Source organism: Vespa velutina, chromosome 17, assembly GCF_912470025.1.
Source record: "Vespa velutina chromosome 17, iVesVel2.1, whole genome shotgun sequence".
In the NCBI taxonomy this organism is placed as follows: domain Eukaryota; kingdom Metazoa; phylum Arthropoda; class Insecta; order Hymenoptera; family Vespidae; genus Vespa; species Vespa velutina.
In genome coordinates, this window is record NC_062204.1 from 1668317 (window position 1) to 1686342 (window position 18026).

The 18026-nt window shown below is 27.5% G+C and overlaps 4 protein-coding genes across 8 annotated transcripts; 2 read left to right on the forward strand and 2 right to left on the reverse strand.

The window, feature by feature from the left end:
• Nucleotides 1–370: 370 nt before the first annotated feature.
• LOC124955023 (E3 ubiquitin-protein ligase Su(dx)) lies at nucleotides 371–8889 on the forward strand. 4 transcript variants are annotated; one of them, XM_047508829.1, is made up of 13 exons: nucleotides 371–791; nucleotides 1588–1721; nucleotides 1843–2364; nucleotides 2450–3419; nucleotides 3501–3732; nucleotides 3807–4120; nucleotides 4214–4456; nucleotides 4534–4693; nucleotides 4836–5110; nucleotides 5179–5404; nucleotides 5478–5574; nucleotides 5649–5847; nucleotides 5919–8889. In XM_047508829.1, the coding sequence occupies exons 2-12, from the start codon at nucleotides 1664–1666 to the stop codon at nucleotides 5819–5821; spliced, it is 3270 nt and encodes a 1089-aa protein (XP_047364785.1). In that variant the 5' UTR covers nucleotides 371–791; nucleotides 1588–1663; the 3' UTR covers nucleotides 5822–5847; nucleotides 5919–8889. The 4 variants fall into 4 exon arrangements, with proteins under 4 accessions (XP_047364785.1, XP_047364784.1, XP_047364787.1 ...); XM_047508828.1 differs by having other exon boundaries at nucleotides 5955–8889; XM_047508831.1 differs by having other exon boundaries at nucleotides 777–866; nucleotides 1592–1721; nucleotides 5955–8889.
• Nucleotides 7951–9788, reverse strand: LOC124955026. The gene is made up of 7 exons (XM_047508834.1): nucleotides 9628–9788; nucleotides 9450–9543; nucleotides 9171–9236; nucleotides 8937–9103; nucleotides 8698–8830; nucleotides 8340–8623; nucleotides 7951–8224 (listed from the first exon to the last, which is right to left on the reverse strand). The coding sequence occupies exons 2-7, from the start codon at nucleotides 9515–9517 to the stop codon at nucleotides 8094–8096; spliced, it is 849 nt and encodes a 282-aa protein (XP_047364790.1). The 5' UTR covers nucleotides 9518–9543; nucleotides 9628–9788; the 3' UTR covers nucleotides 7951–8093.
• Nucleotides 9789–10098: 310 nt separating this feature from the next.
• LOC124955027 (40S ribosomal protein S19-like) lies at nucleotides 10099–11024 on the reverse strand. Its single transcript, XM_047508835.1, has 3 exons — nucleotides 10940–11024; nucleotides 10628–10698; nucleotides 10099–10517 (listed from the first exon to the last, which is right to left on the reverse strand). The coding sequence occupies exons 2-3, from the start codon at nucleotides 10696–10698 to the stop codon at nucleotides 10124–10126; spliced, it is 465 nt and encodes a 154-aa protein (XP_047364791.1). The 5' UTR covers nucleotides 10940–11024; the 3' UTR covers nucleotides 10099–10123.
• Nucleotides 11025–11120: 96 nt separating this feature from the next.
• On the forward strand, nucleotides 11121–15060 carry LOC124955024 (persulfide dioxygenase ETHE1, mitochondrial). 2 transcript variants are annotated; one of them, XM_047508833.1, is made up of 7 exons: nucleotides 11121–11185; nucleotides 11713–11842; nucleotides 12885–13029; nucleotides 13252–13437; nucleotides 13962–14050; nucleotides 14188–14398; nucleotides 14514–15060. In XM_047508833.1, the coding sequence occupies exons 1-7, from the start codon at nucleotides 11136–11138 to the stop codon at nucleotides 14579–14581; spliced, it is 879 nt and encodes a 292-aa protein (XP_047364789.1). In that variant the 5' UTR covers nucleotides 11121–11135; the 3' UTR covers nucleotides 14582–15060. The 2 variants fall into 2 exon arrangements, with proteins under 2 accessions (XP_047364789.1, XP_047364788.1); XM_047508832.1 differs by lacking the exon at nucleotides 11121–11185 and adding an exon at nucleotides 11253–11355.
• Nucleotides 15061–18026: the final 2966 nt, after the last annotated feature.

Sequence of the window (18026 nt, forward strand, 5' to 3'; positions counted from 1 at the left end):
TCTATCGCAGATGCAACAAAGAGCAAAGAAATGCGTTTATTGAGCAATTGTTTAAAATGTAGATAAGTATCATCATATATGATAATTCGTCTCGCTTATTAATAATTCATTGAAAATCCGTCTCATCGGAGTGGCGCCACATATACTCTATGCTCTCATTGGTCTGTCACTAATAATGAAATTATCCAAAAAAAACATAATAATTATAAATACTATCCGTCTCATCGGATGGCGTCATTTTGCTTTCTCATTGGGTTAATATCAATAATAAAATTTTTCTGAAAAAAGCATAGTAGTAATTATAAATAAAATCCGTCTCGTCGAAGTGGCGCTACATGTACTCCGGATTCTCATTGGCTCAATACCAATAATGAAATTGTCTAAAGAAAACATAGTAATTATTGCGATAAAATGTACAAGACTTATATATTTTTAATCTATATTTTACGGTTATCGAATATCGTTAGAAATTTATCTAATAACCTTCAAGTTTTATTACACAGAACCATTGTGTGATAATTTAATGAGTGAATTTTTAAAATGAGTTTTTTTTTCGTACCACGTAAAGTGATATTTTGAATACCACTAGACACGCAGCCCTACATTACGTTATTGGCAAATACTATCTTCATCAAGTTGTCCTATTACTTTCGGTGATATTTGACGGTGACTAAAAAGAAACATGTTCTAATCAGTGATCATTTGATGCACCTGTGATCACAGAAATGTCACCTTGAACGTCTAATAAGAGAGGACGGCGGGGTAATTTTGGAACGCAACTAAGTGCGAGAGTATGTATGAAGATTTGTTATATGTGTGTGACGTATGGAATGATCATGAAAAGATGGTGACCGATTGATAGGAAAGTTTAATAATATCGTAAATTTCCGAGTGTTCCAAACGAATTATTTTTTTTTTTTTGATTCAACAATAATTATTAAAAAAATCGAGAATAGAGGATCATGCAATTAAATCGGCTAAAGTTTAAACGTGTATTATTATATCCTGACGCTTTTTTAACATCCCTAGGCGTTAGAAAGAAAATTTCTTTCTTTTTAAGCTGGCTGACGTCTCAACCATCCTATTTGTGCGAATAAATGCCTTTATAATTCTTTGCTATTTTACATATCATTTTTTTTTTCTGAATCATTCATACTACGTTTTGCTAACAAGTAATTTTCATCAAGACTTATTCTTATTCTTTTTATGTTTTTCGTTATCATCTCCTATACTTTGTCGTAAAGATAATAGTAGTGAAGTAATTACTTCCTTGTGTAGGCAATATAATAGCCAACTGTTATATATATATATATATGTGTGTGTGTGTGTGTGTATATATATATATATATATACTATCAAAATACATTGATTTTATTTGATAGTAATTGTGTTTAGAAAACAATTGTCTTTCTTAATGTTTATTTATTTTATTTTTAACACATTTTTTTTTATTATACAAAATTGATTAAATATTATTTATATGTATAATTAAAGATCTAAATTTATTTGTATTGTTAATAGCATGTTGTAAATGTGTTCATAATTTTATAATTTTTAATTATTTACAATAATTGTGATATATTTTAGGAAGCATTATATTTAAGATTAAAGAAATTATGAAATTTGTGAGATCATTACATTGAATCGTAAAAAAGAACATACGATGTCCCACTGTAAAAAAGGTCCTTTGTCATCAGGATTTTATCAATTAGATATCATAAGTTAGTATAAAATTATATGTATCATATTTATACAGTATTTTTACTTATGAATTTAATGAACTGTGAACTACTGAAAAAGTGTAGACATTATTTATAATACTATTTTTATATATTATTTTAGTCGAAGGGGCAGTATTAAGAAGCTCGTCATTCTTGAAACCCAATCCGTACATAGAAATTTCAGTGGATGGAGAAAGACTTCTTACAACAGATGTATCCAAATCCACATATCAACCAAAATGGGAGGAAAGATTTCATGTATTGGTCAAACCATATTCTCAAGTGCATTTTCGTTTATTTGACCATAGCACATTTAGAAAGGATACGTTATTAGGAGAGAAAAGAATAAGTTTGTTTCAAATTTTGTCCCATTATAATGGAAAATTAGAAAATTTGGAGCTAACATTTGATTTGATGAATTCAAATAAACATGATTTCTGTTCTAACAAAATTGGAGAGCTAGTAACTGTGTTTGATGGATTAACAATAGATATCAATGATATTACACCTGTTCATGATCCTCAATTACCAAAAACTGGAGAATTGGATACATTGTTTGATAACTTGAGAATTGATCTTAATAATTCTATACCAAGTAATACTAATGAATCGTTATGCCAAGTTCAATGTACTGTACCAGATGGTAAGATATTGCAAGACATCTTTTAAATATCGATTTATATATAATATAAATCAATATCTGCTGTACTAATATTTTCTTATTGTAGGTGCTAGTAGCAGTGATACTGTAAGTAATTGCAGCGTGTTAAATGGAGGAGTACGTGGACGAATGAGATTACATTCCAACGAAACTGCCACACCATCGTCGATGTATTGTGGTCAAGCTAATGCTCATCACAGTTCTACATATAACACTAATGCAAATCAATCTGGTATAGATAAACACAATTCTACTCAACATCACAAACCACATGAAAATGATAAACCAGGAAGTAGTAAAATGTGTTCAATTCACTTAGCAAATGGACATGCTGTCCCTATGTCAGATAAACCAGTAGCCCAAACACAAGAAAAACCAATGAATAGAACATCAGAACGACATACGACATCCTTGATTGATGGATGCATACCATCACGTTCAGAACCATCACGTTCAACTAATCATAACATATCAGAGGGACGTCCAATTTCTCGGCCAGAACAGTCTTCGTCCGTTCCTAACACAAACGAACGTTTGACGAATTTTAGAGCAGATCAATCTGCATCGAATTCAGTTTCGGATGGGCGTACAGTTCCTCAATCAGAACCATTGTCTCTCTCTAATGTAAATACATGTTCAACCTCTCGAATAGAATCGACGTCACTCCCTAATACAGAAACACGACCAGATCATTCATCCGAGGCTCGTGGAACTACTAGAGCTGAACAAAATAATAGTATTCTTCTTCCACATTGTATTCCTCGTTCAGAGCAATCTATGTTAAATACTGTACCAGATAGTCGCACTATACCACATTCTGAAGAATTTACAACAAATAATTTACCAGAATCTCGTTCGCTTACCAGAATGGCTCAACCAACAGTTTCATTGACAGGGCAACCTGCAATGTCTGTAGGTGGACAACCTATTATACAACCTGGATCTTCAGTAATGCTTCCAGAAGTTGAAAATACATGTCATTCGGAGGAACCTCTTCCACCTGGATGGGAAATGAGATGCGATGGTTATAGTCGAAGGTATATTTTTTAGATATAATTATTAAACACATTATTGTTGAAATTAGGATCAACTTTCTTAATTCGTTATATTTGTTATAGGTATTATGTTGATCATAATACAAGAAGTACATCATGGGAAAGACCACAGCCGTTACCACCAGGATGGGAAGTACGCAGAGATCCTAGGGGTAGAATTTATTATGTGGATCATAATACAAGAAGTACAACATGGCAGAGACCAAATACAGAAAGATTGCAGCATTTCCAACAGTGGCAAGGTGAAAGGCAATATGTCGTTCAACAAGGCAATCAACGATTTCTTTATCCTCAAGTAAGTTATTATTTCACTGAAATTTAATAATAATTGTCCAATTTAATTGATTTTGTAATATTTAACATATCCAGCCTCTTGGGGCAGCAGCCGCTGTAGCAGGACCTTTAGCTTCTGCTATACCTGATGATGATGATATCCTTGGACCATTACCAGCTGGTTGGGAAAGACGTAAGCAACCAGAAGGTCGAGTATATTATGTAAATCATAAAAATCGGACAACTCAATGGGAAGATCCTCGTACGCAAGGACAAGAAACAGGAATAGATGAACCACCATTACCAGATGGTTGGGAAATTCGATTGACAGAAGATGGTGTTCGATATTTCGTGGACCACAACACAAGAACAACAACATTCCAAGATCCAAGGCCAGGTGCACCAAAAGGGTAATTATTATTAATTTTTGTTAACATTTATCTCAAGTATATAGAATAAGTTTATTATCTTATCTATTCTATTATTATTATTCTTATATCAAGACCAAAAGGAGTTTACCGAGTACCAAGGGCATATGAAAGATCATTTCGTTGGAAATTATCCCAATTTCGTTTCTTATGTCAAACCAATGCATTACCCAATCATATAAAGATTAGTGTAAGTCGACAAACATTATTTGAGGATTCTTATCACCAAATAATGAATGCAGAAGCATTTGCGCTTAGACGAAGATTATATATTATATTTAAAGGAGAAGAAGGGTTGGATTATGGAGGCGTATCTAGGTAAAATGTTAATAAATATATTGATATATATAAACATTTAAAATTTCTATAATATATCTTTTCTTTTATCTTTTTAGAGAGTGGTTCTTCTTATTGAGTCACGAAGTTTTAAATCCTATGTATTGTTTATTTGAATATGCTAATAAAAGCAATTATAGCCTGCAAATAAATCCTGCATCTTACGTCAATCCTGATCATTTACAATATTTTAAATTTATTGGCAGATTTATTGCAATGGTTTGTATATATCTATACATAAATATGGTTTGTGTGTAGTACATTTATTATTATTATTATTATTATTATTATTATTATTATTATTATTATTATTATTATTATTATTATTATATTATAAATTTATTCAATATCTTATTTTTAGGCTCTTTACCATGGACGATTTATCTATAGTGGTTTTACTATGCCATTTTTTAAAAGAATGTTAAATAAAAAACTAGTTATGAAAGATATAGAATCTATTGATCCAGAATTCTACAAGTCTCTTATATGGATAAAAGAGAATAATATAGATGAATGTGCTCTAGAATTGTATTATAGTGTTGACTTTGAAATTCTTGGACAGGTCATTCACCATGAATTAAAAGAAAACGGTGATAAGATTAGAGTTGTTGAAGACAATAAAGAAGAATATATTAGGTAAGGAAATAAAAATTAGATTAGAAACTTTTGAAAAAAAATATATCTAATGTTCTTATCGTTATTAGATTAATGACTGAATGGAGAATGACTAGAGGTATAGAAGAACAAACAAAGGCCTTTTTAGATGGATTTAATTCAGTTGTACCATTAGAATGGTTAAAATATTTTGACGAACGTGAATTGGAGTTAATGCTTTGCGGTATGCAAGAAATTGATGTAGAAGATTGGCAACGTAATACTATTTATAGACATTATACGCGTAATAGTAAACAGGTTCTATGGTTCTGGCAGGTACATTTATATTTTTTTTCTTTTATAATTAAAATTTAATTACAAGTATATAATGTATATTAATTATTCGTAGTTCGTTACAAGAACGGACAGTGAGAAAAGGGCTCGCCTTTTACAATTTGTAACTGGTACTTGCAGAGTTCCTGTTGGAGGATTTGCTGAATTAATGGGTATAATTAATATGTTTGAATATTCATAAGAATATATTTATATTTATCATAAATATATTTTTAAATATTTGCAGGAAGTAACGGGCCCCAACGATTTTGTATTGAAAAAGTTGGAAAAGATACATGGTTGCCAAGATCTCACACATGTTTTAATAGACTCGACTTACCACCATATAAGAGTTATGATCAATTGGTAGAGAAATTAAATTATGCAATTGAAGAAACTGAAGGTTTTGGTCAAGAATAATTATTACAGATATAAAAGATCGTTCGGTAAATATCATTGTTTGTTTAAATATTTGATAATAATATCTAATTTTATTTTCTAATATGATGTCTGTTAGACTACAGATTCTGTATCATAATTTAATCCATAATAGGCATAAATGGATGGCAATAGTCCTTGGCACTACGATTTACGTTTCACATCAATAAATACTGAAAGTTTGCTGCTTTTTAATGATGTAATACATTCAGAATTTATCGAAATTATTATAAAACAACATGGAATATAAAATCTGATTTCGTATTATATCTTGATGTATATTATATACAGGTATATGTGGAGAAGTATCACTAATATTGTAAAAATTAAAAGTTACTGACTATTTCTGTTAATATTTATATTGATTCAGGAATATACACAGCATTGTAGATTATCAAAAAAAATTATTTTTGTAATCTACATTGAAAATTGTATATTCCACAAGTTATTATATTTCTATCTGAATTGGAAATATTCCTTTCCAAAGTGTACTTTTTAATTTTGTGCATTTACAAAATATTAAAAGAAAATGTCAATGAAACGTAACCAAGTATATATTTTCTCTGATTATTTTTGTCATTAATACTTTTAAGCATTCACAGTGCAAGTTTTAAATGTTTGTTCTAAATCTTTTAATTCAATGTCTTATCATAATTTATAATGTAACGTTAAAAAACTAAGATAGTAGTGATTTGTTCCATTTTGTCAAATTTCATTGACATTTTCTATGTTTCATTATGATTACATAAATATGATAGGATTAAATACATAAATTAATTGTACATATTGGAGCTATATGTAGCCATGCAATATACTGTAACGGAAATAACTATCCTTATGATGTTTAGTTTGTTTAGGTTACTTAATCCCTTGCCTTATAATATCGTACGAGACTTGTAATAATGTTTACGGACCAAACATCAAAAAAACACAAATCGGATTACTTTGACCACAGACGCAGCATTAGATTTAATTTTTTCAAGTATATTAGATCCAATAAAATCAAAATAAAGATCATGAAGAGCTTGTAACATTTTTTTAAATGAAAAACATGTAAAGTTGCTTTATATATACCAAGTTATTTCAAAAGATACCACACAATTTAGGACTATTCCATTATGCTATTTTGTTTTGAAGATTAATCATTTAAATTGAGTTGTTTTTCACAAACATAAATAAAATTTTCTTAATGCATTATTTATTTGTAAGCCCAAAGTAATAATATCAATTAAATGAGCAAATAATTGACGAAATTTTCTATAAACTCCTAAAAAGCTTACTATTTCTATTAATTTCTTGTCTGTTTGATCAAATTATAAAGTTCATATAAAAACCATGTATTTATTATTAGTAATCAGATATTATTTATAAAATAATGTCATTTTGTATTATGATATTATTAGCTTCAAAAAATTAAAGCTTCACAAAAGAAGGCCAAATATATAAAAAGATTAATTTGAGTTTTATTAAGATCATAAATTAAAATATAAGGCAAGGGGTTAATCATAAAAATGCTGCCATGTTTATATGCAAATACAAACATTGCTCGCTGTAACAATAGTATATATTGTGTAAACTATACAGACACACATGCGCATATATATACACATGTTACCATTAACATTTTATAAAGAAACAAACTAATTGTAGATACTAATTATTAATATCTTGGGATATATATTAAAAAAATAGATTGTATATATTTGCTTTAAAATGCATACACAATATCATATATATGTATACATATATATATACATATATATATATATATATATATATATATATATATATATACACATATATACACGTGTATATGAACACTATGTAAAAGATATCATCCAACGTTGCGACATGTATCTTACATATTGCAATATCAACAGTTTATGCTTGTTCAGAAATCAGATTACCAAGATTACACTTCGATTAATAATTGAACTGATTTAAACTAAGTAACCAAATAAATTCCTTCATTAGATCATTTATTTGTGTTTAACACCACTATATAATGTAATCAAGTATACTAAATGTAAGAAACTTAAACTGTACAATAATGATCATTCATAATGTAAATTGGATAGTCGTGACAAAGAAAGATTTAATTAATACTTAAATTGATTTGTTTTATATTTATTTTATAATGTATTATTAACTACAACCATATACAGTTTTTAGTAAATGTAGCACATTATAAAGGACAGTATATGAAAGCGATATTCCTTGTTAGAACAGTCATCCTACGTTCTTACTAAAGATATTATAATTTTGGATTTGGACCAAAAAACTGATCCCATGGTAAATAATTTAAAATACTACTAGAATTACTATAGTGATTATATATGGATCCCCAAGTTTGTTCTATATTTGGTTTAAAGTTTTTCAATTCATCTAAAAATTAATGAAAATTCACGTTATAAGCACATTATTATGTCACAAAAAGCATTGTAAATATAAACATTAATGTTTACAAATGTTATTAAAAATACATATTGCAACAACTTACTCTCATCTATATTAATCAAATCTTCTACTTTGGTTTCTACACCATTTTTATCTCTCTTTGTGGTAACAACATATTTTTTATCACCAATCTGTTTAGAAACTCTCTTTTCTTCGTTACCTTCACTATCTTTTATTATCTGATGTTGCTCTATAGTACCATCTGGTGCATGTATAAATCTTTTGCTAACAAATTTGGAACTTCGATGAAATTGGTGGTTTGTAGAGGGTATTATTTTTGTATCATTAGGCTCATTCCAAAATTTAAAAAGGTTATCAGCAGAAATTCTATAATGAACGAAGTAACAAAATTACAATTAAAATAATAATTTAAAATACAAAATATTTATAAAATTTCATACCTTCCATCTAAATCTGCATCTACTTTGTTTTTTTCATTATCATGAGAATCTGGAAATTCATATCCAGGTTTTAACATTTTATCACGCAAACTATTATTACTTTGTCCTGCGTTCGGTGACTCTTCTATGCTACCTTAAAATATTCAAACAATTTCTCAAATGATCAGTGAAATTAAAAAATAATTTTTAATATTAATTAATGAAAAAAAATCATTCTGAAAGAAATAATCTATACATACCCGGTATATCGAAAATTTTACTATCATTAAAATTCGGAAATATTTTACTATCATCAAAACTTGAGAAAATACTGTTCAATATATTATCGAATTGTGATTCAAAATAAGATGTCATATCTTTGGGATCATTGAAGATATGAACGTGTACATTACTTCTACCAAGATGTCTATAATAATTAATAAAATCACATAATTATATATTAATAATGAACAACAATTTTTCAAGAAATATACCTGAAGTCATCGTCATCATTGTCATCTTCATCGTTTTGCCAAATGGGATTACGAAAACTGTGTTTCCTTGATTATGAATAATCCAACGTAAAAGAATTTTTTATTAAATATAATGAACGGTATTATACTACTAATAAATTAATTAATAAATGATAAATATAAAAAAATACTAATTAATAAACGATCTTTCTAGATTTTTAAATATGTTATATACCAACTTATATACTTCATATATATCATTATCTTTATTATTCATTTGTCATTATTATAATAACTTACCCTTCGTCTCCGAAATCTTCTCTATCTCCTCCAATAAAGAAATTTCGAAAGAAATCAAAGATTGGCATTTTTAATTTTTCTTCTACGCAGCCAGCTGTGGATGTATTCGCATAACGTCAAAACAAATGTAATTACGTCAGGTATCTAGTGTTATGATCTATCACATAAAATTACTTACGATGATGACATGAGGAGTTTCACCTATCACAGTCAGTATATTATTCGACGTTTGAACATCATTCTCTTAAGAGAAATGAATTTATATGAAGAAAAAAATAAAACAGGATTACCAATAGTATAATTTTAAAAATTTATACTGTCACTCTATTGTCTTTATTCCTGTTTTGCAGTACCTTTTCGTTCGACCTCTTCGAGATATATCGATCTTACGAAAAATCTCGATTTTATCAAAATAATATCGAACAATAAAAATATCTTCAATGTTTTTTGTATATTACTTTATCTAAGATTATAATTTATTATTTATTATCGATTTATATAATTTTATATTTGTACAGCATAAGTATATGAGTAAATTCTTTTCTCATTCAAATTAGCATCTTAAATAATGTAATAAAATTAATTTAACAGAATATAGACAATAGGGAATTATTGGAAAAAATTATAGCGAAATGATTACAACAAGAAGTAATTTTAAATTTTATTAGAAATGATTAAAGAACAAGAGTTTCTTGAAGTTTTAATTGTTTTTTGCTCTTTGCCTTAACTTGTGCGGCAATACGATCCAAATCTCTGCGCCCTTGACTCGTAAGCTTGCGTCCACCAAGTGGAGCTTTTTCAATAAGCTTTAATTGTTCTAAAGTTTGAAGCGCTTTACGAGCAACACCACCAGCTGATCGACAAAAATGGCTAGGATGAGTTCCATTTCGTTTACGACCACCAAAAATTTTAGTAACTGCTCCAACACCAATGGGACTACGAATATAAATATGACGGACTAATGCTGCACAACGTATGTAATACCAATCTGGATCATAAGGAGCTAATTCCTTGAAACGAGCTGATTTTACGATATCTACCCATTCTGGGACACGCATTTTGCCTGTCCTAAAATTTATATAATATTTATATTAATTATACATATAAAAAAAACAACAGTTTATTTGTCACTATAAATTATAACCTAACAACTAAAAGTATAAAATAATATAGCTTACTTTTTAAGGAAAGCTGCAAAAGCTTTCACAAATTTGTGTTGATCAACGTCCTTTAACGTGACAGACGGCATCTGAAATAAATATATAAAACAAATTAAAATCAACACATTGTGTATTGAACATCAATATCACCACATGGGTGGACTATACGATTATACATATATAATTTTCTATGACATTAATTTAACGATATACATAACACTAATATAACATAGTATTTATTAAATAATTTTTAACAAATTCTACACAAAATATATTTAATTATTCACTCAAATCTTTCAAAAATCAACGAAAAATGCCAATACCACACACCTTTGCAAGAATACAAAACGGAAAGACAAGATCCAAGATGGAGTAGTGGTAGATAGAATTTCAATCTATTGAAAGGAAATGACCATGAAACTATTTTCTATAGATGAGCTACGTAGTAAACATTACGTAGTAACATTAGTAATTTTTTTTTAATATTTCAGGATATTAATAATAAGAAATTTTAATTATAACCAAAATGAAAATTCTACAATTATTTTATATAATTTATTATTATAATAATATAAAGTAATTTTATTCTATTTCTTTTTTTTTTGTCAATTCATAATCAGTACTAGCCATTCTGTTATATGATTGGTTGACACGCGTTTAGTGAAGGAAAGGTTTATGATATTGTTCAAAGATAATTATATAATTCTAAAATCTTTTATATATTACATTATGATTTTCCAAATGAGGTAGTCGTTTATTAAATATATGTAATTTTGTAATATTTATTTACATTTTATATGGCAATGATCCATATGATCATATTTAAACAAATGATTCAAGATTATTATGAAGGTTATGTTATAAAAGTTATCAATAATATAGCTAAGATGATCCTATCGTTAAATTTTTACTTTGAAGTATTATATTAACTGCGTTTTTAAAAATAAAATTATCTTCATTATCTTGTATATACATATATATATACATATACATATATATATATATATGTGCACGTATGCACAGCAATTATTAGTATTGCTTAGCTTTTAATTGATACCAGTAGTGATATATTTTGTCAAAGAAATGAATGTATTGTTAAGTAGATTGAATCAACAATTATTAAGATTGACAGGAAAATTTTTTCAAACAAGACATAAATTAATTGGAAATTATCATCAACATGGAACTTTGACAGAGCATATTTCTTTCTCAAAGGATTTTCTATTTCAGCAGGTATGTGAAATATTACATATCTTTGTAATAGCTTTAATTAAATCTTTTTACTACCTGTTGATACTATTAAATGTTGATACTATCTGTCATAATAGATAATACTATAACTCATTCATTGAATGTATTTCATCATGTTACATTGTATCGATTACTTATCATCATTGTAAGTAACATATTACAATTATGAATACATTTATATTAAAAATAATTTATTTAGTCATATATTCTAAACAGCGTCAGTATCTAATCTACCTTATGTTAACCTCTTTATGTACGTTATCAGAGAAATAAATAAATACATATAATTAATTTTAAAAAATGACATTATTTTCATTCTTAAATATAGCAGTATACATGATTTAATTTCATTAAATATTGCATTAATCAATTAATTTGATAATATCAGATATAATATATTAATAAAAAATCAGTATATATATTTATTTTATTTTCAATAAATGGTACATAATAAAATTTTTATTGTATTTTAGTTTTATTTGCAATTAAACTAACTAAATAGGTTATTATTATAAACAAATTTGTAACCCTCACAATCAAGCACACTATATTTTTTATTTAAATAATTGCTTTGTAAAATCGAAATCGAGCATATTTCATTATCCGAGATTAAGATCTCTCTTTCCTTATTCGAAACAATATTTCCTGGCTTAAAAAATAATCTTTGTTAAGTGTTTAGATTAAATGGATTAAAACTTTATTTGTGGGTAGGTAAAATTTGATAAATTTTATTTATACGTTCTTTATATATATCTCAAAATCATTTGACATACACACATTTCATTACATTATAAACTTCATTTTATTTTTATTTATAATATATATTTTATATTTTATATTTTATTTTTTATATGATAATTTATATGATTTATATGATTATTATGATAATTTATATGATTATTATGATAAAAGTTCCACATTAATATAATATACCATTTCACGGATAATAAATTACATTATTTATTTTAATTGATATATAAATACATTTGTAATTGATTTATATTTATATTAAAAAACATTTTAGTTATTCGATCCAGTGTCCAGTACATATACATATTTACTTGCTGATATCAATAATAAGGATGCTATTTTAATCGATCCAGTCTTTGAATGGGCTGATCGAGATAAAAAAATTATCGAAGAACTCGGTTTAAATTTGAAATATGTTGGTAAGTTGCAATCTTTTTTTTCCTTTTTTATTTTTTTATTTTTTTTTATTTTTTTTTTATTTTTTTTTTATTTTTTTTAATTTAAACAAATTTTTTTTATTTTTTTTATATATTTTTTTTGGATAAATTAAGAAAGATTCATTTTTTCTATTTCGAATTTATTTAAAAAAAAAAAAAAATCATTAAATACTTCTCTCTAATTAACGATTATTTCCTTTACAGCGAATACACATATGCACGCAGACCATATTACAGGAACGGGCCGATTAAAATCGTTATTACCAGGTTGTCGATCGATGATCTCCCGCAATAGTGGTGCCGAGGCCGACATTCTCTTGGAGCCACGAGACCGCATCAAATTTGGTAGACATTATCTGGTGGTGATACCCACACCTGGTCATACTGAAGGTGGATAACGCATAACAATTCTGAAGAATATTTTATTCATCATTCTCATTAATTTACATGGTTGATTGATTGTATTCAATAGTTACACGTATATACATATATATTACACTTATATATATGTTAGAATATTACGTATATATATGCGTGTATAATATATATTGTAATCCGTTCAATTGGATAAGTTTTCAAAAAGTAATATTTGAAAAGATCTTATACAAGCTTCCTCTACATAATACATTATAATTAATTATAATATAAAAGACAAGTAATACTAGTATGTATATAACTATGTAAATGTAGTAATATCAATTAATTAATACATAATCGAATGTAAAAGCTATACATACATACATACTTACATACATACATACATATATATATATGTATGTATGTTTTATATATATATATATATATATATATATATATATATATATATATATATATATATATGAAAAGTTGAACGATCGCATGAAATAAATTAAATTACTTTCATATTAAATTTTTATATTGAAATTTTTATATAGGATGCGTGACGTATGTGTGTGATGAACAAGGAATCGCTTTCACGGGTGATGCTTTATTAATACGCGGATGTGGAAGGACAGACTTTCAGGTTTGTATTAAAAATTAAAAAAAAGAAAAAAATGAAGAAGAAGAAGAAGAAACAAAAAAAAAGACTTTTCTTTAGCACATTTTTATAATATCTAGGTTTTTACATTTGTTTAATATCTAGATATTTTTATTTGTTAGGGTGGCTCGTCAGAAATATTGTACAAGTCTGTACATGAAAATATATTTACTTTACCATCATATTACAGACTATATCCTGCACATGATTATAATGGTAGAACTGTAACTACTGTTGCTGAAGAAAAAATGTTAAATCCTAGATTATCTAAATCGTTGGATGAATTTGTAAATATTATGAATAATCTTAATCTTCCATATCCAAAAATGATTGGTAAGATTTATAATACTTAAAGATATTTAATTTATTCCATAAAATATTTGTATTGTTTTTATTTATAAACGTTTTTATATATAAATCTAAGTTGCTAACACAAATACTGTTTCAGATAAAGCTGTCCCGGCTAACAAGGTTTGTGGAGTCTTTGAAATTAATAAGAAGAAAGGAGAACAGTGAGAAAATAACGAGAAATTGGTCAAATTTCATCAACTCTATTCTCTTTGAACATGAGATAAGATTGTTTATATATATGTATATATATGTATATATGTGTGTGTGTGTGTATATATATATATACATACATACATATATATATGTTCCTATGCAATGTACAGTTTTTAAGATACTTGTAAACTTTTTCAATTGATGATAGATACCTGCAATTTAATAAATAAATATTTGCGTATATTTATGAAAATCATAGATTTGCAACTAGTATAATATTTTTTTTATATATTTTAATAAATATATATATACATATATATATATATATCTGTATAAGTTAACATAATAATAACAATAATAATAATAATGAGATTATTATTTAAATGCTCAAATTTTTCTGAAAAAGCAATACAATAACCTGTTAAACTTATTCTGAATAATTATAATAATTTAACTATGTATTGTTATAAATAAATATTCATATTTCTCCACGTGCATGAAATTAAACCAATTAGAATAAAATAAAAGGAAAAAAAAGAAATAGGTTTTATAAAAACGTTATAGTATAACACATGAAACAGAAACGTTTAATTCGCGTTTCCTAATTTTTTTCAGACAAAAACTGCATATTTGGTGAAATCCAAGCGCGTTTGCTTTTCCTCCGTTTAATGTACCTGAAAGGATTGTCTGTAATTTCCCATGGGCCCTTGTGTTTTATTCCTGTGTAATCGTGGTGGTACCACCCTTTGACCATGTATTCTTTTCAACATTTTGTTATTTCGTTTGACATTAAAAACCTAAATTCGTTTGTATAAATTTATATTAAGCAATCAAAAAAAAAAAAAAGAAAAAAAAAAGAGGAAAGAAAAACAAAACAAAAAAAGGAAAGACGTATTCATTCCCGATTTTAAAATTCCTCATTAAAATTCATTGAAACTGAAAAGTTAAGATTGTTGAGAAATACATCGTTCAATATTATTATACTAAGAACCGTCTTTATGTCACGATATTTACGAATCGTTTGCAAATAATAAGCCCTTCTTTTGCAGTTCTCTGTATCTTCCCAAATTACATACAGTGAAAAGAAAGAAAGAGAGAGAGAGAGACAAGAAAAGAAAGAACGGTGTTTCTTGTAATCGGGTTGACGAAAAGGCCTCCGCACCTCGTCGAAACTGAAGATGAAAAGACCCCATGGTGTTGGTGCTGTGCTTCTACTGCATAGCTGAGGGTTGAAATCGATACCGTTTCCAGGGTAACCAGTAGGTACGGTGCCCGACACACGAGTGTTGGAACAGGCCAAGGCTATCCACTTATGCATTTTCATGCTGTTCTAAAAAAGGACAAAGAAATCAAAAGATACGTACGTACTTATTTCTCTTTTTTTTTTTTTTTAATTTCTTATTTTTTTATTTATCAATTTTTATTTATCATTTCTTTTTTTTAATTTATTTTTCTCTTTTCTTTTTTTCCATACAGAAAATCTGTTAACCATTGCACAAGGAATGTGTACGGTCAATGGAAATTATTATTATTATTAATTTTATATCAACGAATGTTTCTCTTTGTTTGTTCGTACTATTGGTAAATAACAAAGTACTTGCCCTACCAATGTATTATTGAAAATTTCAATATAGTATTTCTGATCATGTTTTCTTTCATATTATTCGTTTGATATTATTCGAGGCGTGGCATTATATTCCCTAGTTCAAGCTCTCGCTACGATTGTTTGTGAATCGGCTTTGATTGTACCGAAAATCAATATTAGGTAGTAACGATGACTCTATATGGAACGGTATGATAAACCAAGTATGGTAGGATCCTTAATCTTTAATATAATTCGTTTAACTGTATTCTTTTCCTGGTTTTTATATTTTGTTTCGATGATTATGAGATACAAATCGTTTAGTTAAAAAACACATTGAAGGGTGTAAAAGTGACAAAAATTAAAATACAAATTTGTTGATTCCCATAAGATATATATAAGAGAGATTGGTATAGATCACGTAATCGTTCTAAAATCAACAATAAAAATGGTGATACTTATAAATTCGAACAATTAATCAAAATGACAGAGAGATCAATATATAAATTAATTTATTTTCACGAGAGATACGTAAGACAGATTGTTTGGCGTTAATCGAGCGATCGATCTAAATTCTATTAATAAAAATGATTTGAAACTTGTAAATTAGAACGACTTCAAATAAATAACGAGGAAATCAAAGTACATGAATTCATTTAATTTCCATAAAAGAAAGCTATATTATATCATTTCGTTATTGATCACGTGATCGTATAAAATTACAATTTAAACAAAAAAAAAAAAGCAAATAAAACTCGGAACAATCAATATAAAGTTACTTAGATGTTTTTGAAATTGAAAGTTCCTGGTATCTTGTCAGAATTCATTGTACTAGACGACAAATCCCAAGAAAGAAATCGTTCTCATAGAAAATGGATTTCGACGGATACCAATGACGTGACATTTACCAAGAAAAAAAAAGAAGAAAGAAAGAAAAAAGAATTCTATCGTTATTTTGTCGCGTGCTACAACAGTAGTCTAGTATCTACAGGTTGTTGAGTTCGCCCTCGGCATCGGGGATTTCTCTCTCTCTCTCTCTCTCACTCTCTTTCTCTCTTTCTCTCTCTCTCCTTTTTTCTTTCTCTCTTTCTCTTTTACACTCTCTTTCCTTTCTCGTTTTCCCGCCTGTGTAACCGGCTGGTCCTACTCTTTCTCTCTTTTATACGCTTTTTCTCCTATACGCGTACCCACGACTTTGTACTCCCCCACGTACACTTTCTGAAGATCAATTTACTGCGGCGCACGAGAAACTCCCTTTGTCATCGATTGCCAATGGTCGGGGTTTCTCTACGTCGCGCCGCACCGCGCCGGCAGACGCCTCTCGTTCTAGACGACTTCACGTTCAAACGGGACTCCACTCTAGTCATTGGGAATATTATCGATATAAGCACAACTTCATTATAACGAGAAATCCTACCAGAATAGATCGATCGTATAAACTAAACAATGAACAATCCATTTCTATTTCCATTGCCTCGTGTCAATTTCCCATTAAATCCTATTCCATTTAATTTTTCTCATACTCTTTATTCGTAGATTGTTAGATTTACGAATGTATTTATATTGAAAATTTGTTCTTTTTTTTTTTGTTGTTATTTTTGTCTTTTTGTTATTTAATTTGACCAATTTGACATTTTCGATGACACATAAATATGATAACAGTATAAGACAAATTTATTAAGGAATAATTTATTCATTAAAAAGTTTTTATATCATAAAAATTTCTATTTGATAGAATTACAATTGTATTTATACAATCACATCTTGTTATTATTAATTAAATCAATTCGATAACAAAAATATTAATAGTATTCTTAAGAAGTTATTAAAAAATTTTACCATTGTGGAAACTCATAAAAATTATTTTTTTTCTCC